The sequence below is a fragment of the Suncus etruscus genome, chromosome 6 (assembly GCF_024139225.1).
Source record: "Suncus etruscus isolate mSunEtr1 chromosome 6, mSunEtr1.pri.cur, whole genome shotgun sequence".
Classification (NCBI taxonomy): Eukaryota; Metazoa; Chordata; class Mammalia; order Eulipotyphla; family Soricidae; genus Suncus; species Suncus etruscus.
The window spans coordinates 122,824,567-122,850,765 of NC_064853.1; the positions used below are offsets into that span (position 1 = coordinate 122,824,567).

Consider the following 26,199-nt stretch of genomic DNA (forward strand, 5'->3'; position numbering starts at 1 on the left):
CAGGAAAAACTCCTGGCTCCTTGCTCAGAAACTGCTCCTGGCAGGCACGGGGGACCATATGGGAAGCCGGATTCGAACTGATGACTTTCTGCAGGAAAGGCAAACGCCTTACCTCCATGCTATCTCTCCAGACCCGCTGTCACTCTCTTTCCTGCCCTTTCATGATTTGTCTGGAAAGCCACTCAAGAATCCTTTCTAACCATTTTCCCCACATAGGAGAATCCAGCTCCTGCCCAAATGGAGAGGTTGCAACCATGTGGTGAAACAGTCTGGATTTAAAACACACTACAAGCAAAAGGGCCTCAAGCCCCTTCTCTTGCCTTCCTCCTTCCTCCTTTTGTAGCGGGTGGGCGGGGCCTCCGCCACAAACTTCCGCAGCCTGTCCATTTGGAGCCTCCCCATTGGCTGCCGCGCTTCTGGCGTGACTAAGGCCCCGCCCACTTCCTCCTGGGACCACTCTGGGCCGATCTCTTCCCGCGGAGGAGGGTGGGGGCGAAGCTCTGCGCGGCCGCCGCGATGCATTTCGGGATTTGTAGTCCGTTTGCGCAAAAGCCGGCCGAGAATGGGGTAGCACCATCCGGAGAACTACAACTCCCAGCAGCCTGTAGTCAGGGTGGGAGGGGAGAAAGAGGCGGTCACGTGAGCGAGCGGGCCTGGGCGGGCTATTTCCTAGCTCGGGGCTCGGGGCCTTTTGTTTGCAGCAGCTGCTGAGGTTGGGGGGTTCGGGGGGCACCCCCACAACTCCCCGGAGCGGAGAGGCGTGTGGAGAGGCCCCAGCTCTCGGGGTTCCTGCTCCAGCCCTCGTGGGGGTGGGCGCCCCGCCCTCGGCCCGCCCCGTGGGTGGGGAGGACCGGCGGGCCCAGGCCCAAGCCTAAGCCCTGCACCCTCCGCCTTGCAGCCCTTCTGCCCTCGGTGCCCCAGACCCAAGGCCGCCCTGCGCTCCTCGGGCCTTCACCATGAAGATCAAAGATGCCAAGAAACCCTGTAAGATGGGGGCTCAGGCCCACCGGGGTGGGGGAGCAGTTTGGGGTTCCTGAGCAGCCTGACTCCCCAGCCCATGGTGGGGTGGGCCTAGAGACCTGGGTTGCATCCAGCTCCGGGCTCTCTTCCCCGTCCCCCTGGCCCCACACCTCCCCTCTTTCCTGATCTCACTTCCTTCTGCAGATTCCTGAGGTGTGCCAGAGGGATTATTGGGTTTATGGGGTTTGGTCTTGCTAGCCTGGATCAGCTCCCCCTGAGTGATTTGGGGTGATCTTGGTTTGGGTGTCTGTCTGCATTAATTGCCAAGTGACTTACTGGCTTCTTCCTTTGAGTCTTTGAAACCCCAAATGAGTTTCTGGGAGTTTTCACTGGTGTTTCAAAGAGATTCCCTGGGAGGCCGAGCTCATCTTTTCTTCCCTGCCTAGGAGCTTGAGAATTAACTGGCTTATGTATTTTGAAAACACTGACACTGAAAAGAGGTTTACAGCGTCACCCTTATTCCCCTTCTCTCGGGGCCCACCACTCTTCCTGGTATTTGGCGAATGCCCATGGAAATGGGTTCTACGCCTAGATGTGCATGTTCTTCTTCAAGTCCTTCCTAACTGGGAGCAGATCAGTTTTCTTTCGTTGGCTTTTTTTTGGCTTTCAACCACTCAAAAAGCCTTTTACTCCTGGTAATCACCCACTGTTCTGATGGGCATGCGTTTTAACCCATGTTTTCAGAGTTTCTCGGAGTGTGTGTGTTTAAGATCTAATTCGATCTTAGAATTGTATTGATAGTCTAACATATTGTTTGTAGGCCACACCCTGAGACTCTCTGGGGTTACACCTAACTCTGTACTTAAAAATTCCTCCTAGCAGGCTCGGGGGTCCATATGGGATGCGGGGGTCCTTCCCGGGTTAGCAGCGTGCAAGGCAAATTCCCTACCGCTTTACTATCGCTCCAGCCCCAGATATTCCGAATTTTTTAAATTGACCCTCCCTACACTTTTAAGAAATCTGCTTGTGTTTAGGTTTGTTTGTTTTGGGGCCACACACGGAGATAACTGCTTAGGACTTCCCCCACCCCTTCTGCACTAGGGATCACTCCTGGCAGAACCCTGGTCTGGCTTTTTGATTCCTGGAATCGATTCGCAGTCCGATGCATGCCCTACCTTCATACTAACCCCCTGACCCTGAAATCTCTTGTAAGATAGCCATAAACCCACCTCCTAGCAAGGTCTACCTGAAGAAGAAACACTCCAAAGCATTCTGGAAAAATTGCTAATTTTTCAGTTGATTTAAGCATTATTGAAATAGACCAGTTAATGCAGTGTTGGTCTTTTCCATGGAGCATGGGATTTACTAAGCCCCAAAAGAACTTTTCTTCCTGCTTCTCAGCTCCTGAGGCTGGTCAATGACTCTTGATCCAGGGTTTCTTCACCCATGAGGCATACTAGAGTATCCCCAAGAAAAGCAAGAGTTTAAAATGCCCCTTTAAAAATTTGATGGTTTATTGTAAAAGCATAAGAGTTTTTGTTTAAGGATTTAAAAAAAAAATGACAACATAAATGGCAGTGTAAGAATACTTCCAAACTTACATTTGCTGAATACAATTACTGTTTTGTTTGTTTGTTTGTGCCAGACCTGGTGACGGATTACTCCTGGCTCTGCATTCAGAAATGACTTCTGGTAGGGCATATCTGATGCTGGAGATTGAACCCAGGTCGGCTGTGCTAGCACTCCTGCCTATAAGTATTCTTTGAACTGATGGCAATGATATAGAAAACTTAAACAGCTTCCCTAATACCTGCATTTTCCTAGGGCTTTTTGTTGTTGTTTGTTTGGTGCTTGTTAGTTTTGGGGGCCACACCTGCTGCTGTTCAGTGCTTACTCCTGATTCTGAGCACAGGGAGCACTTCTGGCTATGCTTGAGGTACCATATGAGGTGCTAGGATTGAATCCCAGGTCATCACATGCAAGGCAGGTGCCCTCCCTGCTGTGTTATCCCAGCTCCTAACATGTGCAATTTTTGGTTCTTAGAATCTCCTTTTAGAACAAATGAGCTTCACAAGATTGTTTTTTTTTTGTTTGTTTGTTTTTGCCAAGATGATGATTTGGTTCCTTGAGTTTATTCAGATAAAGTATTAATCAGAAGAATACCTCTCTTGTCAGTTTCCAGAAAGGATCCTTTCACGTTTTTTTTTGTTTTTGTTTTTGTTTCATTTTGTTTTGGGGCCACACCCGGCAGTGCTCGGGAATCATTCCTGGCAGGCTCAAAGGATGCCAGGGATGGAATCTGGGTCAGCAAATGTCCTACCATTGCTTGGGCCCCTGTAATACCATTATTGATTTGTTTTTGTTTCTTGGGCCACACTGGATGGCACCGAGGGGTTGCTATTGCTCTGAAATTGGGTCCCTGACATACCACTTTTGTCTATTCATTCACCCACTTGGGGGCATTTGGGTTCGATCCACTTTGTGTCTCTCTCAAATCATGCTGTCATCCGTTTAAGTTTTGGGAAGGTTCTCAGTATTCAGGGATCACTCCTGATTAGTATCAGCTGTGTGCAAAACAAATATCCTCCCAGCTGCCTTATCTCCAGCACTTTGCCCTTCACAACTTTAACCTGCACTCCTTTTTTTGTTTTGTTTTGTTTTTGGACCACACCCAGAGGTGCTCATGGATTATTCCTAGCTCTGCTCAGAAATCACTCTTGGCAGGCTTGGAGGACCATAAGGGATGCTGGGAATCGAATCTGGTTCGGCAGCATGCAAGGCAAAATGCCTCCCTGTTGTGCCATCGCTCTGACACCCCCCTTCTATTTTCTAAGTAAAATTATTTTATTTATTTATTTATTTATTTATTTTGGTTTTGGTCACACCTGGCAGCGCTCAGGGGTTACTCCTGGCTCTACGCTCAGAAATCGCTCCTGGCAGGCTCAGGGGACCATATGGGATGCCAGGATTTGAACCGTCCTTCTGCATTGCAAGGCAAACCCCTTACCTTCATGCTATCTCTCTGGCCCCAGAGGGTCACTCCTGGTAGGGCTCAGAGGATTTTTTGAGGTTCCAATGATGGAATCCATGTCAGCTGCAGGCATGCAGCCCTACCTGCTATATTATCTCTGGCCCCTTGAGTAAATAATGTTTTAAACATTTAGCATTTAAGTACTACTTTACATGTATGGCATCATTTAACCATTTAACAACAGCTCTAGCAATGGAGAAATTTCTTTTTTGTTGGTTCGTTTTTTGGTTATACCTGGTGGTGCTCTCCTGGTTCTGCTCAGAAATTGCTTCTGGCACACCCTGGGGACCAGATGGGATGCTGGGACTCAAACCATCATCTGTCCTGGGTCAGTCATGTGCAAGGCAAATGCCCTACCTACCACTGTGCTATATCTCCCCTTTGTTTTGTCCCCCTTGTTGCCTTGTGGCTCAAATCTAGGGCTGCTCACTAGTAGCCAAGTGTTCTACTGTTCCCTTTAATTGCCTGTTAATTGCTTTTATCTTTGCTTTGCTTCCTATATTCTTTTTTTGTTTTGTTTTGTTTTGGTTTTTGGTTTTTCGGGCCACACCCGTTAGATGCTCAGGGGTTACTCCTGGCTACGCACTCAGAAATTGCCCCTGGCTTGGGGGGACCATATGGGACGCCGGGGGATCGAACCATGGTTCTTTCCTTGGCTAGCACTTGCAAGGCAGACACCTTACCTCTAGCGCCACCTCACCGGCCCCGCTTCCTATATTCTATTTCATTATTCATCATAGTATTAGGAAATCACTAGAGTTTAGCTACATACGTCCCATGTACTGGATTATATATACCAAATGCATGCAATTTAACCAGAAAGTAAAAAAGAGGAAACAGGGCCCGGAGAGATAGCCCGGAGAGATAGCACAGCGGCGTTTGCCTTGCAAGCAGCCTATCCAGGACCAAAGGTGGTTGGTTCGAATCCCGGTGTCCCCCATGGCATGGTCCCCCATGCCTGCCAGGAGCTATTTCTGAGCAGACAGCCAGGAGTAACCCCTGAGCACGGCCGGGTGTGGCTCAAAAACCAAAAAAAAAAAAAAAGAGAGAGAGAGAGAACTATGTATGGGGTCAGAGCAATAACATAGTGAGCAGGTGGGGCTTTTGCCTTGTATGCAGCCAATCTGAGTTCGACCCCAGGCATCCCATATGATCCCTTGAGCCTGCCAGGAGTAATTTCTGAGTGCAGTCAAAAGGGAGGAAGGAAGGGATGGAGGTAGGGAAAGAAGAAGGAAAATGAAAATTAAAACAGTGGAACTATTTGTTTGCAATGACTTGGGTTTTTCACTGGTTTAAATATTAGTTTTGAGGGGCCAGAGCTGATAGCGCAGCAGTAGGGCATTTGACTTGCATGAAGCTAACCCAAGACAGACCTCGTTTTGATCCCTGATGTCCACAGCCAGGAGTAATCCCTGAGTGTCACCAGGTGTGCCCCAAAAACCAAAAAAATACTAGTTTTGAGAAACCCCAGGCATACAATCATTTGTTTCCTATACCTCTACTAACATCTGTTCCCCACCTTGGTTATTTGGAGCCATACCCAGTGAGGCTTGGGGGCTACTTCTGGCTCTTACACTCAAGGGACCCCATTGTCTGGAGAATGAATGCCTTTTGAGCATCTTGAATCATTTTCACCTGCCAACGTAATTTCATTTTTGTTTTCTGGGGGGATTCTGGGCCATGACTACTGGCAGGGGTTGGGGATGGGGTTCCTGGCTGTGTACAGGTGCTATACAGGACAGGATCTGGGGGTCCCACATGAAAATTAGGTACTCTGGCTCTTTGTACCATCTCCTGTGCCCCCTGAGATAAATTAGATGGGGAGCCACTCCTAATGGTACTTGGGAGGACCATAGACCATATTAAGATTCGAACCAGTGTTGTAGCCTTAGCTGCATGCAGGGCAAGCTTCATGCTCTCTCTGGTTCCTCCCAAAGAAAAGTTGTGGGTTTTTTTTTTGTGTGTTTTTGTTTTTTGTTTGTTTGTTTTGTTTTTGGGTCACACCCGGCAGCGCTCAGGGGTTACTCTTGGCTCTGTGCTCAGAAATAGCACCTGGCAGGCTGGAGAGACCATATGGGATGTCGGGATTCGAACCACCGTCCTTCTGCATGCAAGGCAAATGCCCTATCTCCACACTATCTCTCTGGGCCCAAAACATTTTTTAAAATTCAGATTTAGTATAGATTTGGGTGGGGGGGACCTGGCAGTGCTCAGGGCTTGTTCCTGGCTCTGCTCAGAAATTGCTACTGGCAGGCTTGGGGGACCATATGGCATGCCGGAATTTGAACCACTGTCCTTCTGCATGCAAGGCAAACACCCTACCTCCATGCTATCTCTCCAGCCCCTAGATTTTTTCTTTAAACTATTTATATAATTTATTTCTGGACCTGATCTTAGAGCCAGGAGTAGCCACTGAGCGTTGCTGGGTGTGACCCAAAAACCAAAAAAAAAAAGAAGGGAAGAAAAGGAAAAGAAAGTACTTAGTATGTTTTTTTTCCCTTAATATTATCTTCATTTAAACGCCTTAATTACAAACATGATTACTGTAGTTTGGTTCCAGTCATGAAAAGAACACCACCTACCTTCACCACTGCAACATTGCAACATTCCCACCACTAATGCCCCCATCTCCCTTTTCCCTCACCCCCAAGCCTGTATTCGATACAGGCATTCTACTTCTCTCACTGTTGTCATGATAGTTGTTAGTGTAGTTATTTCCCTAACTGCACGCACTATTCTTTGTGGTGAATGTCGTATTGCGAGCCAGTTCTTCTGGTCCTCGTCTCTGGGCATTATTACAATAATGTCTTTTATTTTTCTTAAATCCCATAGATGGGTGATACTATAACCTAGTGTGTTTAAAGATACTTTTTCCTGGGGTAATTTAATGTGATTGTAAACTACTTTATTACCAGAATCTTTAGAAACAAAGATTTTTATGCCACAAGTGATGAGATTTATTAAACCAGTGTGTCCAAATTTTCTAAACTCAAAGGCACTTAATACATAAGGCATTTAATAGAAAGTTCTGAGCTCGGATCAATACTGGAGGGACTTGGGACCATGTGGCGGCTACAGGGATTGCACATGGTCTGCCATATACCTTACCTGCTGTTATATCTCTCTGGCCCCTAATACATAATTTTTAATACATTTATATTTAAACTGAAAAAGAAAGTCTGTCAGACCGGAACTAAAAAGACCCTGGTCCAGCTCCAATCATCTTATGTTAAGGGATTTTAGAAAAATCACAAGTGACGTGACATTTAACAGTTTATGACTGGGGTCTGTGAAGTTTGTGACTGTTTAGCTCCTAATTTGCTTTTTTTTTTCTGCTCCCCAATTCACAGCTTTCCCATGGTTTGGCATGGACATTGGAGGGACTTTAGTAAAGCTCTCGTATTTTGAGCCCATTGATATCACAGCAGAAGAAGAACAAGAAGAAGTTGAAAGTTTAAAAAGTATCCGCAAGTATTTGACTTCTAATGTGGCATATGGCTCCACTGGAATTCGGGACGTACACTTGGAACTCAAGGACTTAACCCTTTTTGGTCGAAGAGGGAACTTGCACTTTATCAGATTTCCAACCCACGACTTGCCTACTTTTATCCAAATGGGAAGAGATAAGAACTTCTCCACATTACACACGGTGCTCTGTGCAACTGGAGGTGGTGCTTACAAGTTTGAAGAAGATTTTCGTACAGTACGTATTGTCTTCTCATCCATAACATGTTACCTTTCTTGACTTGCATGCTGCCAAACGGGTTTAATTCCCAACATTTCGTATGGTGCCCTGAGTGATTCCTGAGTATAGCGCTAGGAATAATTTCTGCACATTGCTGGAAGTTATTCCTAACAAAACAAAACATAAAGCTCAATTTGCCTGTAGCATAGTTCTTAAGTTGGATTCCAGGGATTAAACCCAGGTCAGCCAGGTTTGAAGTAAGTTTAAGTGCCCGACCCACTGTTCAATCATTTTGAACTAGTTTTGTTTAATATGGGGGCTACAGGGATCACTCCTTGAGGAGTTTGGGGTACTCTGCATGATGCCGGGATCATAACCAAGTCCGCTGGCTCTGCAAGGCAAGTACCTCAAATTGTTTACTATCCATCTCCCAGTGCTGGTTATTTATTTTGGTGTTTGGGTCATTCCTAGCAGTGCTCAGGTCAGGGCTCACTCTGTTGGGGCTCAGGGAACCAGATAGGTGCTGGGAATCCAAACTGAGTTAGCTGCACGCAGGGCAACTACCCTCCCCACTGTCCAATCTCTCCAGCCCCCTGGTTGTTTGCTTTTATTTTGTTTTTCTATCAGGAGGCCCAGGGACACTGGTGGTGATACTCTGCCAACCAAGGTAGGGCCCAGTTATGTCACACTGCTCTGACCCAGTAGTTCTGGCAGGGCCACTTGCAGCACCAGGGATTGAGCTCAGGATCTCTTGTAGGCATATACTACTGTTGGCAGATAATTGAAGGTGGGATTCTTACTGGTTTTGTTTTACTGGTGTTTGGTTTTATTTTATTATACTGATTTAAATATAGCTTACTCTGTAATTTGCACTTAAAATGTTATTAATTTGTGACCCATTTGTTTGAATTTGTGGTATATGATGCTTGCCAAAGTTCTTGCCTGAAGTGTATCGGGAAGCTGGCTTTCACCTAGTGGGTGAAGATACAGAGCCGAACCCTGACACAGATACATACAAACAGTTTTAAGATGTGTGTTTTCTTTCTTTTGGGGTGTGTGTGTTGGACCAAATATAATGTTAGGATCAAATAGCCCCTTTACAATGTATTTTCAGCTCCAAATAAGATTTGGGGGCCAGAGTCCTAGTGCAGTGGAAAGGGCATTTGCCTTGCACATGGCCAACCTAGATTCGCTCCCCAACACCTCATATTATCCCCCAGGCTGTCAGAAATGTCCCTGTGCATCAACCAGGAGTAAGCCCTGAATACCACCACCAGGTGTGGCTCAAAATCTAAACAAAAATACTTGAACACATAGCATATGTCATTCATGATGTCAGAAACTGAGAACATGGTCTGATAAAACAGTATGATGGGCCTGTTTTTTTTCCATCTTTTCTTGACTATAGATCCTTTCTGTTTCCTGCCCACTTGCTTCTGTTCTCAATGCTGTGATGCTCACTTGAAGCTATTTTCACCTCTGGCCCACTTGGACTCTCTGTGGGTGGGTGGGGGGTGTCTCTAGGGGCCCTCATTGCCCTTAGTTGGGAAATACTGTACCAGACCAAACAAAACAACTGAACTAAAAGCACAAGTATGATGCAGCACATGCAGTGCTATTGTTGCATCACACAGTGGACTCTACCAAACTGCAGGCAAACCAACTGGCTTCCCAGAGTCACCCCTCATTTTGGGGGGAATGTAAGTGCTCAGGAGTTATTCCCAGCTTGGTGCTGGAAAGATTAAACCCAGGCCTCCTACATGCACTTGTTCTAGTCCTTTGGACTCCCTCTCTGACTCAAATCCTCCCCTCTATTTTTGGGCGGGCGTAGCTTGAGGTGCTCAGGGCTTACTCCTGGCTTTGCTCCATGTGCAGATTGAACCTGGGTGTGTCGTATGCAAAACAAACAAGAGCCTTTCCCACTGTGCTGTCTCTCCAGCTTCACTCAAATCTAGTTCTGTTTTGTTTGTGGACCATTCTCAGTGAGGCATAAGCTGTCCCTGCCTTGACCCCATACTTCTAGGAACACCCATTCTGGGGGTTGAAGTCAGGCCTCCTGGGTGCAAAACATGTGTTCAGCCCATTGAGCTTCTCGGTAGCTGATACTTTAGCTTTTATGAGAAATTGGTTTTAGGAATTTGGGGGGGTTGTTTTCCTGTACCTAGGATTAAATGAAGGACCTCATATATACACACCAGACACTATCACTGAGCTAGCTATCTGTGGTCCACTATAAGTAGTATTTAAGGAGCTGGACGGACACACATTAGCATGCGTACCCAGCACTACCAGGAGTGATCACTGAGCACCATCAGATATGATCCAAAACAAACAAAAAGTGTTTTAACTGGCCAGAGTGATAGCATAACAGTAGGGCAGGCACTTGCATGCTGCCAACCCAGTTCAGACCCAGGGTTCGATGCCTGGCATTTCATACGGTCCCACAAACCTTCCAGGAGCGATTTCTGAGTGCAGAGCCAATAGTAACCCATGACTGCTGCTGGTGTAGCCCAAAAACTTAAAAAAAAAAAAAAAAAAAAAGGTATTTTATTTATTTTTTTTGTCCTCAAGAAGCACCGCCTGGATATGACATGCAGGGGGTACAGGGAGGTACCCCTAAAAAAAGGTATTTTAAGAGTGTTGGAGTGACAGCACATCAGGTAGGGGTCTTGCTTTCATATAGCCAACACAGGTTCAATTCCAGACACCCACCAGAAAATCTTTTAAGTCTATGTGGTCCCCTCAAAAAATAATTTGGAGGGGCTGGAGAGATGGTGCTAGAGGTAAGGTGTCTGCCTTGCAAGCGCTAGCCAAGGAAGGACTGCAGTTGGTTCCCCCAGCGTCCCATATGGTCCCCCCAAGCCAGGGGCAATTTCTGAGCGCTTAGCCAGGAGTAACCCCTGAGCATCAAACGGGTGTGGCCCCCCCAAAAAAATTTTTTGGTGGGGTAAAGCACTTGCCTTGCATGTGGCCAACCCCAGTTTGATCTCTGACACCAAACATGTCCCCTGATCACTGCTAGGAATGATCTATGAGCACAGATCTAGGAGTAAGCCCTGAGCATAGCTGGGTGTAGCCATAAGGGGAAAAAGCACTTTAAATACTGAATTAAATTTTAATAATTCTGTACTTATATGCAAGCCATAAAGAGAAATTATCTGGTATGATAAGAGAAGGCATAACAAATCAATAACAGATTATGGTAAATACCAAAAGCCTCAAGTGTTGCCTTGTTGAATGATTTATTAGAAAATCTACTAGTATAGAGTATTGGGGCTGGAGTGATAGTACAGTGGGGAGAGCAATTGCTTTGCACACAGCTGACCTAGGTTCAATTCCGGTATTCCATATGGTTCCATGAGCCTGCCAGGAGTCAGCCCTAAGCACCACCTAGTGTGTCCTATATACCAAAACACCCCCACTCCCCAATAGTATGAACTTAATTGATATGGTGGCCACATTTTCAGCACACTCAGAATAAAAGCATTAAAAAAGCGATAGCACTTTAATGGGTAGAGTGTTTGCCTTGTATGTGGCTGGCTCAGGTTCAGTCCTTGAGCCTTCCAGAGTAATCCCTGAGTGTTGCCAGTTGTGGCCCCAAAACCAAGAAAAATAAAAATCACACAGAAGCATAATAGATAAAATGCTTCTGGGGAATTTGATTCATGCCCTCTAATGCATGAGGGCTGCTCAGACTCTGCTTGGGGGGGGAGGGGTATTGCCCCCAGAAGTGCTCAGAGCTAAATACTAAGGATATAACTTATATATAGAATATAAAACATATATATGTTCGCTGAGCTGTACAGCTCCCAATAACTGCATGGTTTCCTTGACCTCTGCTAATGTTTCAAAATGCTTAGAGATAATTTAACTCAGAAATTGGAAATTCTCTGTCCTGCCTAAATAACAGCCTCACCCACTACAGAGGTTTGATTTCGGGTCCTTATCTGCATCATGCAATTGGTTCTTCCTTCCTCATCTTTAGAAAGCTAAAAAGCATCCCAGATTTCAATAGTGCCTTCCAGCCTTGGACTTTGCTCTGAAAGCTAGACAACCTCATGAAATTTCTAAGAGATTGTGTGTGTGTGTGTGTGTGTGTGTGTGTGTGCGCGCGCGCGCGCTTGGACTTTGCTCTGAAAGCTAGACAACCTCATGAAATTTCTAAGAGAGAGAGAGAGAGAGAGAGAGAGAGAGAGAGAGAGAGAGTGTGTGTGTGTGTGTGTGTGTGTGTGTGTGTGTGTGTGTCTATCCAAAGTATAAGAGATTGGGGGGGGGTGTCCGTCCGTCCAAGGCATATGCCCTACCCACTGTGTTCTCACTCCGGCCCCTCCTAAGAAATTTTTGTTTGGACTTTGCTCTGAAAGCTAGACAACCTCATGAAATTTCTAAGAGAGAGAGAGAGAGAGAGAGTGTGTGTGTGTGTGTGTGTGTGTGTGTGTGTGTCTGTCCAAAGTATAAGAGATTGGGGGGGGGTGTCCGTCCGTCCAAGGCATATGCCCTACCCACTGTGTTCTCACTCCGGCCCCTCCTAAGAAATTTTTGTTTGGACTTTGCTCTGAAAGCTAGACAACCTCATGAAATTTCTAAGAGATTGTGTGTGTGTGTGTGTGTTTTGCTCTGAAAGCTAGACAACCTCATGAAATTTCTAAGAGAGAGAGAGAGAGAGAGAGAGAGAGAGAGAGAGAGTGTGTGTGTGTGTGTGTGTGTGTGTGTGTGTGTGTCTGTCCAAAGTATAAGAGATTGGGGGGGGGTGTGTCCGTCCGTCCAAGGCATATGCCCTACCCACTGTGTTCTCACTCCGGCCCCTCCTAAGAAATTTTTGTTTGGACTTTGCTCTGAAAGCTAGACAACCTCATGAAATTTCTAAGAGATTGGGGTATGTGTGTGTGTGTGTGAGTGTGATTGGGGGTGTGTGTGTGTCCAAGGCATATGCCCTACCTCCTAAGAGATTGTGTGTGTGTGTGTGTGTGTGTGTGTGTGTGTGTGTGTGTGTGTGTGTGTGTGTGAGATTGGGTATGGGTGGGTTTGTGTCCAAGGCATATGCCCTACCTCCTAAGAAATTTTTGTTAAAAACATGGGGCTGGAGAGATAGCATGAAGGTAAGGCATTTGCCTTGCACGCAGAAGGTCGATGGTTCGAACCCCAGCATTCCATATGGTCCCCTGAGCCTGCCAGGAGCGTAGAGCCAGGAGTAATCCCTGAGTGCTGCCGGGTGTGACCCAAAAAAAAAAATTGATAAGGCCTGGGCGTTAGCACAGTGGAGGGCATTTGCCTTCCACGCAGCTGACCCAGGATGGACCTCAGTTCGATCCCTGGCGTCCTATATGGTCCCCCAAGCTAGGAGTTATTTCTTTTTCTTTTTTGCTTTTTGGGCCACACCCGGTGACACTCAAGGATTACTCCTGACTATGTGCCCAGAAATCGCTCCTGGCTTGGAGGACCATATGGATGCCAGGGGATAGATCCTAGGTTAGTGCATGCAAGGCAAAAGCCTACTGCTTGCACCATCACTGTAGCCCAGGAGTGATTTCTGAGCACTTAGCACTTAGTAACCCCTGAGCGTCACCAAGTGTGTCCCAAAAACCAAAAAAAAAAAAATGTGGTTCATGGATGACTGAGTTTTTCATAAAATACACTAAGGATGGGGCCGGAGCGATAGCATGGAGGTAAGGCGTTTGCCTTTCATGCAGAAGGTCATCGGTTCAAATCCCGGCGTCCCATATGGTCCCCCGTGCCTGCCAGGAGCAATTTCTGAGCATGGAGCCAGGAGTAACCCCTGAGCACTGCCGGGTGTGACCCAAAAACCACATACAAAAAAAAAAACTACACTAAGGAAACCAACTAAGTGCCATTTTAAATGCCTTTTTTACTATCAGAATATTTTTCTTGTGGTGGTGATTATTTGTTTGTTTTTATTTTAACAGATTGGAAACCTCCACTTGCACAAACTGGATGAACTTGATTGCCTTGTAAAGGGCTTGCTGTACATAGACTCCGTCAGTTTCAATGGACAGGCAGAATGTTATTATTTTGCCAATGCCTCAGAGCCTGAGCGATGCCAAAAGATGCCTTTTAACCTGGATGACCCTTACCCGCTGTTGGTCGTCAACATCGGCTCTGGAGTCAGTATTTTAGCAGTCCATTCCAAAGACTGCTATAAACGAGTCACTGGGACAAGGTATCCTTCTTTCTCTGTGGACTCCAATCTTCATACTGTTTTGTATGTAAAGAAATCGTGAAATAACATGAATGTCAATCATTTGTACAGCAGTAGCAAAAAAAAAAAAGTGGGTGTATAAATTGGGACCATCACTCAGTGACAAACAGCAATTTTCACTTAGGTGAGCTCTGTCCTGGATTCAATTTCTGGTGCAGAACCCCCTTGCTACCACCCCGCTTCCAAGTAGTCATTGCTGTATACGAAGTGTTGCAGATAATACTTTGAGTTTTATGTATGTCAGAACTGTTAAGTCATGAAGTATATATATCTGATTTACATTAGACTAATATGTGCCAGGAGTGAAACAGTTGAGGCATTAACTGTGCTGCTGAGCCACATTCCAATCCCTGCAATTTCCGTAATTATAAGGTGCATTTTCTACTTGGAACAATTCCAATAATTTAATAACCAGAGGAAAACAGTTTTTATTCGGTTGTCCCCTTTTATCTCTCTTTTTTCCCCCTTGAGTGAGATCTTCTCCTTTGGGGGGCCTCCAGGGTTGTGCCTAGCAGTGCTTGGAATCCATGTGGTGTTGGGGATGGGGTCGGATACCTAGACCCCTAGACTCTCAGGTTCCACTCCTTATTTTGTTTTACTTTGTTGTAGATAAACTGTAAGTTCTCAGATAACATCATTTTATATAACGTTAATGTGAAGAAGCAAACCCTGGTCCGGTTATGCATTTTATGTGGCTTTTCACTTAAAACCACCTTTTATATAAGTGATAGTAATGCTAATTTGTATCTTGGGGGCTGGGGAATGTTGCTGTGCTCAGGGATTACTCTGGCAGTGCTGGGGGGGGGGGGGGCCCTACACAGTGCCAGGGATTCAAACCTAGGCTTGGCTGCATGCACGACTACTATCCTAATCACTATCCTGTCCCTCAAACCTTGACTTGTTTTTTTTTGTTTGTTTTTTTGACTGCATTTGTTTTTAAGTCTGCATTGAAGCTAAGCTATAGATTGACAGTATTTTTCAAAGAAAGACATTTAACCTATTATTTGAATTCCAAGAGTAAACCAGGATTAGAAACAAATTACACTGGTGAGGGCTGGAGAAAGAATAAAGCAGGTAGGGTGCTTGCCTTTCATGCACCTGACTTGATTTCAACCCCTGGCATTCCATACAGTTCCCTTGGTCTACTCAACCTTTCCAGGAGGGATTCCTGATGCAGAGCCAGGAATAACCCCTGAGCATTGCCAGGTATAGCTCGAATTTAATAAAGACATTATGCAGGATGAGGTAGCAAATGTCTTGAATTTATGTGTTAGAAAGATATGAGCATATAGACAGGGCCAAGCAAGTTTTTATTATTAACTCAGTAACTAATCTGACCAGTTTCCTTAGTATATCATGTAGAACTGATTGCATATCAGTGGGATTTAGACACAGTCATTTCCTGGGTAACATGTTAAGATTCCAAGTCCTATCTTTTGTGTACATAGGATACAGATTCATACAACTTTTCACCTGCATGGAAATCCTTTTTTTTTAGTTAGTTTATTTGCTTTTGTTTTTGGTTTTTGGGTTACACCTGCCCGAGCTCAGGGATTCCTCCTGGCTTTCCGCTCAGAAATTGCTTCTTGCAGGCTAGGGGGACCATATGGGATACCAGGATTCAAACCACCATCTGTCCTGGATCATCTGAGTTCAAGGCAAATGCCTTACTGCTGTGCCTTACTGCTTTGGTCCCTGCATAGACTTTTTTTAAACTTTTTTTTTTTTTAATGGTTTTTGGGTCACACCTAGCAGTGCTCAGGGGTTAATCCTGGCTCCACGCTCAGAAATCGCCCCTGGAAGGCTCGGGGAGACCATATTAGATGCCAGGATTTGAACCACCGTTCTTCTCCATGCGAGGCAAACACCTTACTGCTGTGCTATCTCTCGGGCCCTCTAAACTTTTTTTGTTTTGTTTTTTTGTTTTTGGGCCACACCTGGTGACACTTAGGGGTTACTCCTGGCTCTGCTCTCAGAAATTGCTCCTGGTAGGCCAGGGGCAGTCCATCCTAGGTTAGCGCTTGCAAGGCAAATGCTCTACCACTTGCACTCGCTCTGGCATTATTTTTATTTGGGGCCACACCGGGCAATGCTTAAAGGTTACTCCTGGCTCTGTACTCAGAAATCTGGGGACCATATGGGATGTCTGAGATCAAATCCAGATTGTCTGCATGCAAGACAAATGCCTTACGTGCTGTACTATTCCTCTGACCCCACAGAAACCTTTATAGCAATAGCAATTGAACCAAGACAGCAGGAAACTTACTGGAAGAGAAAGAATTCCTGTTTTGTCTTTGCCTACCCTGTAGGTTCGTCTGCCTGGCAAACTTGGTTTTGCTAAGGAGTTTTCTCATCTTCATTATGCTGATATTTCAGCAGTTGATTTTAGTACTGCATACATTGTCTTATGAATGCATCATGGTTGTATCCCCTTTTACTGTTGAGGAAGAAACCATATGCAGTTTTTTGGTTTTGGGGCCATATCTGGTGGTGCTCAGGGCTTACTCCTGGTTCTGAGCTCAGAAATTGCTCCTGTAGGCTTGGGGAATCATATGGGATGCTGGGAACCCAACCTGGGTCTATCCTGGGTTGGCTGCTCAAAAGGCAAACCCCCCTGCTGCTATCGCTCCGGCCCTAGAAATCATATGTGGATGCCACTTTATTTCTTCCCTTTAGCCTTGGTGGGGGCACCTTCCTAGGATTGTGCAGTTTATTGACGGGCTGCGAAAGCTTTGAAGAGGCTCTTGAAATGGCATCCAAAGGAGACAGTACCCAAGCTGACAAGCTGGTCCGTGATATTTATGGAGGAGACTATGAAAGATTTGGTCTGCCTGGGTGGGCCGTAGCATCCAGGTAAGTAACATTTAACTCTGGTCAAATTTGCTCCAGTGTTTTGTTTGTTTCGAGTTTTGTTTTGTTATGTTTTGGTTTGGTTTGGTTTTTTTTTTGGGGGGGTGAGGGGGGAGCCACACTCAGCTCTGCACTCAGGAATTACTCCTAGCAGTGCTTGAGGAACCATATGGGATGCCAGGGATTGAACCCAGGTTAGCTGCATGCAAGGCAAGCACCCTAACTTCTGTGCTAAATAGAGTTTTGGGGAAGCTTTTATTATATCCACTTAGAATTCCAACTTTGGAACTTTTGTTTCCAAATTCAGTATTGTCTGCCTGGATACTGTTTCAATTCCTTATCTCTGCAAATATAGATTCATAATTTGTATATGCACAGTATATACAGAGATGTGTATTCCTGTTTTCCCCTTCTTTAGAAAGAGTAAAGTGCTGTAGGCGTCTTGCGTCTCAGCATCTCTAGTGGGGAGCAAATCCTGCAACGAGAGGAAAACGGGTAACACAACCGATCGAATATGAAATAATGAAACCATACACAGAGTATGTGGGGTCAACACATCTTATATTTTGAGCAGGGGAATTTATAGGGGTAAAATTAGCCATAGGTGAAGGATAATTATAATCACAAAGCACAGTACAACGTAAGCCTTGAGTGTGACTAAAAATTCTAGGTTACAAAGGAGAAGGTTACAACTCAAGGCAACTCTGCACCAACTCTTTTTTTTTTGGTTTTTGGGCCACACCTGGCGGCGCTCAGGGGTTACTCCTGGCTGTCTGCTTAGAAATAGCTCCTGGCACGGGGACCATATGGGACACCGGGATTCGAACCAACCACCTTAGGTCCTGGATCGGCTGCTTGCAAGGCAAACACCGCTGTTCTATCTCTCCAGGCCCAATGAAAGTCTCTCTCTCTCTCTTTTTTTTTTTTTGGTTTTGGGGCCACACTCGGCAGCACTCAGGGGTTACTCCTGGCTATGTGCTCAGAAATAGCTCCTGGCAGGCACGGGGGGACCATATGGGACACTGGGATTCGAACTAACCAGCTTTGGTCCTGGATCGGCTGCTTGCAAGGCAAAGGCCGCTGTGCTATCTCTCAGGTCCCCTTTGCACCAACTCTTTACACGCTTACTTTAAATGCAAAATTAGGATTATGAGGGAGTAGAAAATATCTAGGAACTTGATCTTTACTGGGCTGGACTCTATTGTTTTAGAGGTTAAGTAAAGGGAGGAGCCAAATCCCCCAAAAAATGAGTTTCCCTTTTTCTTTTATCTTTTTTTTTGGTTTTTGGGTCACACCCGGCGGTGCTCAGGGGTTACTCCTGGCTGTCTGCTCAGAAATAGCTCCTGGCAGGCATGGGGGACCATATGGGACACCAGGATTCGAACCAACCACCTTTGGTCCTGGATCGGCTGCTTGCAAGGCAAAAACCGATGTGCTATCTCTCCAGCCCGAGTTTCCCTTTTTCTAAGGAGAGTTAATAGCCCAGGGTCTGCTTTCTGGCTTCGCCCTTGATTACCAGAAACTGCAGCTGCAAAGACATATTTGAAAAAGAGACAAAACATTGTCTTTGTTTTTAGGGCTAGCTATATCCAGAAAAGGGGTTCTCTTAGTAACCTTTGGTGCTGGAATTTCTGAGCCAAATTATTTGATAGAGATAATTTTGCCTGATATTTACAAAGGAGAGTAGCCAAATACTGACTGAAAATGTAATGCCAAGCCTCTCTTTGGAAATTCCTCAACCATCCACGCAGGGGAAAAAGGCGTTCACAGCGGGCCTTTTGAGGAACCCCATGGGGGCTATTTTAGTTCTCCCCACCAGGAAAATCTGAGGATACATCTGGTGGGCTGAGCCCTTCTAAAAGTTTATATATGCCTTGGCAAGAAAGGGTTTTTTTTTTTTTTTTTTTTTTTTTTTTGGTTTTTGGGCCACACCCGTTTGACGCTCAGGGGTTACTCCTGGCTATGTGCTCAGAAATCGCCCCTGGCTTGGGGGGACCATATGGGACGCCGGGGGATCGAAACCGCGGTCCGTTCCTTGGTAGCGCTTACAAGGCAGACACCTTATCTCTAGCGCCACCTTCCCGGCCCCAAGAAAGGGTTTTTATCTACTTTTGTTACATACTAAAATGCCTTTCTATAACATACTATATATATGCTTGAATAGATCCTAGTCTTCCTTTTTCCCTCCCCTTCTCTCCCTTCCGCCTTCCCCATACTGTTCTCTTCCAACTGATTGACTGTGGGTAGTTTGGTAGGTCAGTGAGTAATCTTGTACCTGCATGTCTTGTTTTTATGTGTCAAGTTCTCTGTAGGATAAATTCTCCAAATGTGTGACGTGGCTCCTAGCAGATTCAATTTTGTTTTCCATCTTTCTGCAGCTTTGGGAATATGATTTATAAGGAGAAGCGAGAAGCTGTTAGTAAAGAGGATCTAGCAAGAGCCACCTTAGTGACCATCACCAATAACATCGGCTCTGTGGCACGGATGTGTGCTGTTAATGAGGTAAAAGTGAATTCTGTAAGGAATGTTAATTGTTTGATTATTGAATAAAATTTTTCAATGTATTTATATCCACATAGTTGAGCAGCCTTTCACATATCCTAAACAGAGCCTTGTGATTAAGATCCCATAGTCATTTAAATTACAACTCTGATGAAGAGTATATGCTATGTATATCTAATTATTGTTCTGTTACCTCTAAAATAACAGATAATCTACAACAGAAACAGGACAAATAGATTACAGCTCCTATTTATACAGAATCCTTCCCACACCTGTAGTATCTCAGTTTATCCAAGAGATGAACATATGTTGAACAGAACACATTTTTTTGTTTTGTTTTGTTTTTTGGGCCACACCCGGCAGTGCTCAGGGGTTACTCCTAGCTGTCTGCTCAGAAATAGCTCCTGGCAGGCACGGGGGACCATATGGGACACTGGGATTCGAACCAACCATCTTAGGTCCTGGATCGGCTGCTTGCAAGGTAAACACCACTGTGCTATCTCTCCGGGCCCCAAACAGAACACATTTTGAAGGGACTGGCTAGTGAATGTTATGCTGTTTTCTGCCATCTGAGCAGTGAAGGGCTGGGAGGTTTTCTCAGCTGCCTTTGGCTTCTTTACAGTGCTGCCTTGTTGCATATGGATCAAGCAGCATTGTACAGGGCTATGAAGGCACTGAGATATGTCTTCACATTGCTTCGGGGCAACCAGCACTCTGAAATAGCACTTTGCTTCAGGGTGGACTTCTGCCTTTGTGTAATAGATTCCCTGCTCACTGATGTTTGTAAATATAAAAGCCTTTAAATGAGTTGAGAAGTTTGCATTGTATTTGTTTGGGGTATTTTAGGAAGTGTGAAAACTGGAGAATCACTCCTGGTGACACACACAGACACACACTCACACACAGACACACACACACAGACACACACACACACACACACACCCGGGATGCTTGTGCACACACACACACACACACACACACACACACACACACACACACACACACACACACACACACACACACACACACACACACACACACACCCGGGATGCTTGTGCATGAATGGAAACTTGGATTTAGCCCTTTCAGCCCTTCCTGGTCCAAGGGAAGTTTACTTTTTAATTTTCTAAATTTTGAGCCATACTCAGTGGTGCTCATGGTTTACTCCTAGAAATGCTTGTGGGATCCTGTGGGATGAACGGTTTGAACCCGGTTTGGCTGTGTACAAGGCAAGCACCCTCCCACTGTACTGTTGCTGGCCTGGAAAATTTGCTTTTTCTTTTCTTACACTTATTTGTTCATTGATTCACTTAATCAGTGAATGAACCCTGAACCTGGGATTGTCTTAGGCACTTGGGTTCTATTAGGGAAGAGAACAAAAATGCCCGACTTTGGCTTGGCTTAGGGCATTGTACGTGGTGCTAGGAATCAAGTTGAGGTTTGCTGCATGCAAGACGTGCCTTACCTGCTATATATGACTTTTTAAAGTTTCTTAAATTTTTTTTAAAAAAATTTTAACATTTATTTAATAACTTCTTGGTTTGGGGGTTACAATGGTAATGCTCAAAGGTTACTCCTTACTGCACTTAGAAATCACTCCTGGTAGTGTTTGGGGGACATGTGGGATCCTGAGGATTGAACACAGGTCGGTTGCATGTCAGGCAAACTCTACCTGCTGTTTTATAGCTCCAACCCCTTAAGTGCTGTTTTTGTTTTTTGGGTCATACCTGGCATTGCTCAGTGGTTACTCCTGGCTCTGTGCTCAGATATCGCTCCAGGCAGGCTCTGGGGACTATATGGGATACTAGGAATCGAACCACTCTGTCCTAGGTGTGAGACAAACGCCCTACAACTGTGCTAAAGGAAGAAAAAGCAGGTTAGGAACCATAAAGATGCTCAGTGGGCTGAGCCCATGGTTTGCATGCAGGAGGCCCAGCATCACCATGTGTGATCCTCAAACAAAAACAAGCTGAGGGTAGCTCAGTGTCAGCGATGAGATGCTAAGTACTTTTGTGGCTAAGGAAAGTTTTACTGAAATGGGAAGCCAGGATGAAGTGTGGGAGGTGAGAGAAGCCTGAACTCTGATCACGAGAAGATTGCTCCAGCCAGAATAGTTCCGCAAAGGCCTGATCCTTTTGAATAATTTTTCCTTTAGGGGGTGACCCACTGGACCTCTCCTGTCCTGTGAATTATTGTCAAATCTGGCAATGTTAGGGGCCTTGCCAAAAGGGACCATTTGTTACTGCGGATTGAACTTGGTTTCCATGTGCAAAGTGTATGCACTTCAGCTCTAGCCCTTTGAGCTAGCTTCCTGGCTTTTTGGGGGTGAGTGTGTGGAGAGGTAGAGGTAGGGTAGGGTTTGTGCCATCGTTAATTACTTAATTCTACAGTACTACACCAGCAATATTTGGGAGATACTTCTGGCTCTGTGCTCTGAGGTCACTCCTGTTGGTATCCAGTATCCTCTCTGGCGCCCTTCTGTTTCCAGACTATAATTTGCTCTTTAGTTTCTTAGCAGTGTGGTCAATTGTAGCAAGTCTTTTAAAGTTTGGTTGGTTGGTTTCTTTTTATTATTTCATTTGTTTATAACGCTTCGCAGTTCTTGTTAGGACCATATCGGGGTTCAAACTGGGGTTGTCTGGATGCAAGGGGGAAATTTCTTAATTCCTGTATTATATCTCCAATCCCTGCTTTACTTTTATTTATTTTTTAAATTTTGGGGCCATACCTGGTGGTGTTCTCAGAGGTTACTCCTGTCCCTGTACTCTCTGGGGATTATGGGGTACGGGGATTGAATCCGGATAAGCTGGGTGCAAGGCAAACACCCTACTTGCTGTTCTATCGCTCCAGCCCCTGCTATAATGTCTTAAAGAGCTGATATAGAAAAGAAGTTTGGGGGCCAGTGTGGTGGCGCTAAAGGTAAGGTGTCTGCCTTGTCAGCGCTAGCCTAGGACGGACTGCGGTTTGATCCCCTGGCGTCCCATATGGTCCCCCAAGCCAGGAGCGACTTCTGAGCACAAAGCCAGGAGCAACCCCTGAGTGTTACTGGATGTGGCCCAAAAACCAAAAAAAAAAAAAAATTATGAAAATATATTTTTTTGGGGGGGTGAGAGATAGGGCAGCGCGGAGGGCTGTCAGATTTCTGGCATCCCATTTGGTCCCCAGGGCACTGTCGGGAGTAATTACTGAGTACAGAGCACAGCCAGGTATGGGCCAAAAACCAAAAGAGGAAGAGGTGGGAGTAAGAGGGAGAATCTATTTTCTTTTTGGTTTTGGCTTTTGGCAGCGCTCAGGGGTTACTCCTGGCTTTGCACTCAGAAATCGCTCCTGGCAGACTCAGGGATGCCGGGATTTGAGCCACCGTCCTTTTGCATGCAAGGCAAATGTCCTACATCTGTGCTATCTCTCCAGCCTCATCAAAATCTTTTTTTTTTTTTTTTTTTTCAGGAAATGTTTTTTTGAAAGCTGACAATAACCTGGGTTTTGTTTTTCTTTTATCCTTTGTTTATAGGTCTAGGTTTTCACTGGCCATTTGATTAGACAGCAGTCAAAGCCATTTACTGTAGCCTTCTCAATACATTGTCAAAATCGTATTACTGTGAGATTAGAAATAGGTTCTCTGAAGATTCAAGCACAAGTTTGTGTAGCTAAGATTTTTGAGATGTAGAGTCCTTGAGGAACACAATCAGTACTCAGAGAATTCTGGAAGCCTGCAGCCTGGATATACATGCCAGCACCTCATCTTGCTCTGCCCCTCAGGATGGTTGCATCTCAATGCTGACTGTTGTACACATTGGCAAAAAGTTTAAAACTTTTCGTGTTTGTGTTTGGGGCCCATACCTGGCAGAGATCAGGGGACCCTATGGAATGGTGGGGATTGGTCCCCATTTGTCAATGTGCAAAAGCAAGTGCCTTACCCTTTGTACTATCTCTTTGCCCTCCCCAGTTTACAATTTAATACTAAATACATTGGGAGTCTGTATAATCACTTCCTAAAATATTTCTAGAACTTTGCTTGTTTGGTGGCCACACCCTGCAATACTTAGGGAATACTCTTGGCTCTGTATTCAGGAATTGTTCCTGGTGGTGTTTGGGGAACCATATAGGATACTGGGATTGAACCCGGGTTGGCTGCGTGCAAGGCAGCCTTCTATTTCTCCTGCATGAGAAATGTTCTTATTTTAGCAAATAGGTAGTGAAATTTCCAAAACTAGTTTTAAATATTCACGTTATAGAGATACACACAAGGAATTCAGTAGACCCTACGGAAATAGATCTTGACCCCACCCCCAGAAAACACCAAAACTTAGAAGGTGTTTTTGGGGTCACATCTGGAGGCGCTCAGGTTACTCCTGGCTCTGTGCTCAAAAATTATTCCTGGCAAGCTTGGGAAATCATATAGAATACCTGGGATTGATCACTGGTCAGATGCCTGCTATTGCTCTAGCCCGCTGAAGTTGTTTTTAACTAAGAGATTTTGTAAGTTATTAGTCATTTTTAAAGTGATTTTCTTTGTTCTTTTCTTTTAGAAAATAAACAGAGTTGTCTTTGTCGGGAATTTTTTACGGGTCAACACTCTGTCAATGAAACTTCTGGCATATGCACTGGATTACTGGTCGAAAGGCCAACTGAAGGCGCTGTTTCTAGAGCATGAGGTATGGTCATGGGAAGACACTGCTGTGTGAAACCTTTGTGTGAAGGTTTCGTTTTGCACCTTGGGGTGGGAGGTACATCCAGTATGCCCTGGGAATAACCTCAGGGTTCCAACATGCAAAACCCCTCATTTATTGGGCTTGTAAAATTTTATTTGGCTCACATATTGATCTTGAGGCTAGGGAAATAACTAGGGACATAGATAGGGACATGTGGGGATAGCCCCTCCCGTACCCTGAGTCATGACTTGGGAGCTCCCCCTCACCCACCCACCCCCAATATATATGCATTCTGTCAATTTCATTTCAGTAAAGGGGTAGAGGGGATGCTTGTGGCATGGCGTGGTGGGTGTCCCATGAAGAAGTGAGTTTGAAAAAAAAAAAAAAAGAAGTGAGTTTGACAGCATTGTCAGGCCTGATCCCCCTCCCCGCACAGATCACAGGGCTGACTTTAGTATCTAAAGGGTGAGATACACACACACACACACACACACACACACACACACACCCCCACGCGCGCGCGCGAGGGAAGGTTATAAAGATATAGATTAAGAAAATAGAGTTTGGTTTGGTTGGGGGGGATTAAGAAAATAGAGTTTGGTTTGGTTGGGGGCAGAGCTTGTGGGACTAGTTCTAGCTCTGTCTTGGGGTCACTCGTGGTTGTGAAAGGGACCAAATGCTTGTGGTGCTAAGGATTGAACCAGATCTTCCTGAATGCGAACATGCTCTTGGCCCATTGAGCTCACTCTCCAGCTCCCAGAATGGCATTTTAAAAATAAATAGGTTGGGGCTGGAGAGATAGCATGGAGGTAAGGGGTTTGCCTTTCATGCAGAAGGTCATTGGTTCGAATCCCGGCATCCCATATGGTGTCCCCCATGCCTGCCAGGGGCGATTTCTGAGCATAGAGCCAGGAGTAACCCCTGAGCGCTGCCGGATGTGACCCAAAAACCAAAATAGGTTTGGTGCAGGAGCGATGGCGTTTCGATAGAGCGCTTGCCTTGCACGCGGCTGACCCAGGACGAACCTTAGTTCCATCCTCAGTGTTCCAAATGGTCCGCCAAGCCAGGAGCAGTTTCTGAGTGCAGAGCCAGGAGTAACCCCTGAGTGTCACCGGGTGTGACCCCTAAACCAAACCAAAAATAAGTAGGTTAATAAGATACTAAAGAGATAGGACAGTACTTGCTTTGCATGTGGCTGACCTGGATTCGATCCCCAGCATCCCCTGCCAAGCTTAATTCCTGAGTGTAGAGCCAGGCATGGCCCCCACAACCAAAAATAGGTTATACATACACGTGTGTTTTTTGTTGTTGTTGTTTTTCGGGCCACACCCATTTGATGCTCAGGGGTTACTCCTGGCTAAGTGCTCAGAAATTGCTCCCGGCTTGGGGGGACCTTATGGGATGCCGGGGGATCGAACCGTGGTCCTTCTTTGGCTAGCGCTTGCAAAGCAGACACCTTACCTCTAGTGCCACCTCGCTGGCCCCACAAGTGTGTTTTTTTTTTTTTAATAGTGATTAATAGTATATGTTTAACTGCAAAGATGTACATTAATCGTCACTTTGACTCTCTGTAGGGGTACTTTGGAGCAGTTGGTGCACTTCTTGGACTGCCAAATTTCAGCTAAAGCATCGGCTTTATCTCTGCTAATAAGTATGACGCAAGAGGAAGCAAGAACCAGAGGCACTATTACTGCATTATTTGTCACTGGGCACCAAAGGAGTTAAGAAAAAAAAAGTGGTTGATTTTTTTTTTTTTTTAATGTCAAAATGGTAAGCTGCTAAGTCGCCGTATCGGAAAAGAGCTTTGTAATATGAAGTGTTTCGAACAGAAATGCTTTCCCCTTTTGTATGCTCAGAGTTGAGTCCTCGATGCAATACGACCTCTGATCATTGAACTTCTTGTCTGGAAAGTTTTCTATTTATTTTATGTACCAGCATTTCAGTACTGTATGCTAAACCAATCTTTTAGTTCATGAGAATAATTGATTCTGAATACTTGTTACCAATCTGTTCTTTGGGGTTATTCGTGAACAGACAGTAACACAAAATTTAATGAAATGGCAATCAGACAAAGATGAACATTTTTCTGGGATTTTAGACACATGAAGGCAATGTTATTGTTATTTTTATTATTGTAGTTTTTCAGTCACCTCACCAAAAGCACGTTTATTGATTTTTCACTCTTAAACTTTTCCCAGATGCCATAATTCGGTTTACACTGTGTTAAATTAGTACCCTAATTTAAACATGAATTCTAGAACATTTTTGGAATATGAATTTTTTTTTCAGAGTGGAGACTTAG

The 26,199-nt window shown here is 45.2% G+C and overlaps 1 protein-coding gene across 1 annotated transcript; it reads left to right on the forward strand.

Annotated features, from left to right (window-relative positions):
* Nucleotides 1-657: 657 nt before the first annotated feature.
* Nucleotides 658-26,199, forward strand: PANK3 (pantothenate kinase 3). The gene is made up of 7 exons (XM_049774573.1): nt 658-984; nt 7,342-7,694; nt 13,601-13,854; nt 16,570-16,746; nt 19,122-19,245; nt 23,775-23,900; nt 25,472-26,199. The coding sequence occupies exons 1-7, from the start codon at nt 957-959 to the stop codon at nt 25,520-25,522; spliced, it is 1,113 nt and encodes a 370-aa protein (XP_049630530.1). The 5' UTR covers nt 658-956; the 3' UTR covers nt 25,523-26,199.

Bases quoted from the DNA above. Each gene is read 5' to 3' on its own strand.
- PANK3 (XM_049774573.1), top strand. From the start codon at position 957: ATGAAGATCAAAGATGCCAAGAAACCCT. The intron at 7,695-13,600 runs GTACGTATTGTC...TTATTTTAACAG, and splicing joins TTGAAGAAGATTTTCGTACA to ATTGGAAACCTCCACTTGCA. The intron at 19,246-23,774 runs GTAAAAGTGAAT...CTTTTCTTTTAG, and splicing joins GGATGTGTGCTGTTAATGAG to AAAATAAACAGAGTTGTCTT.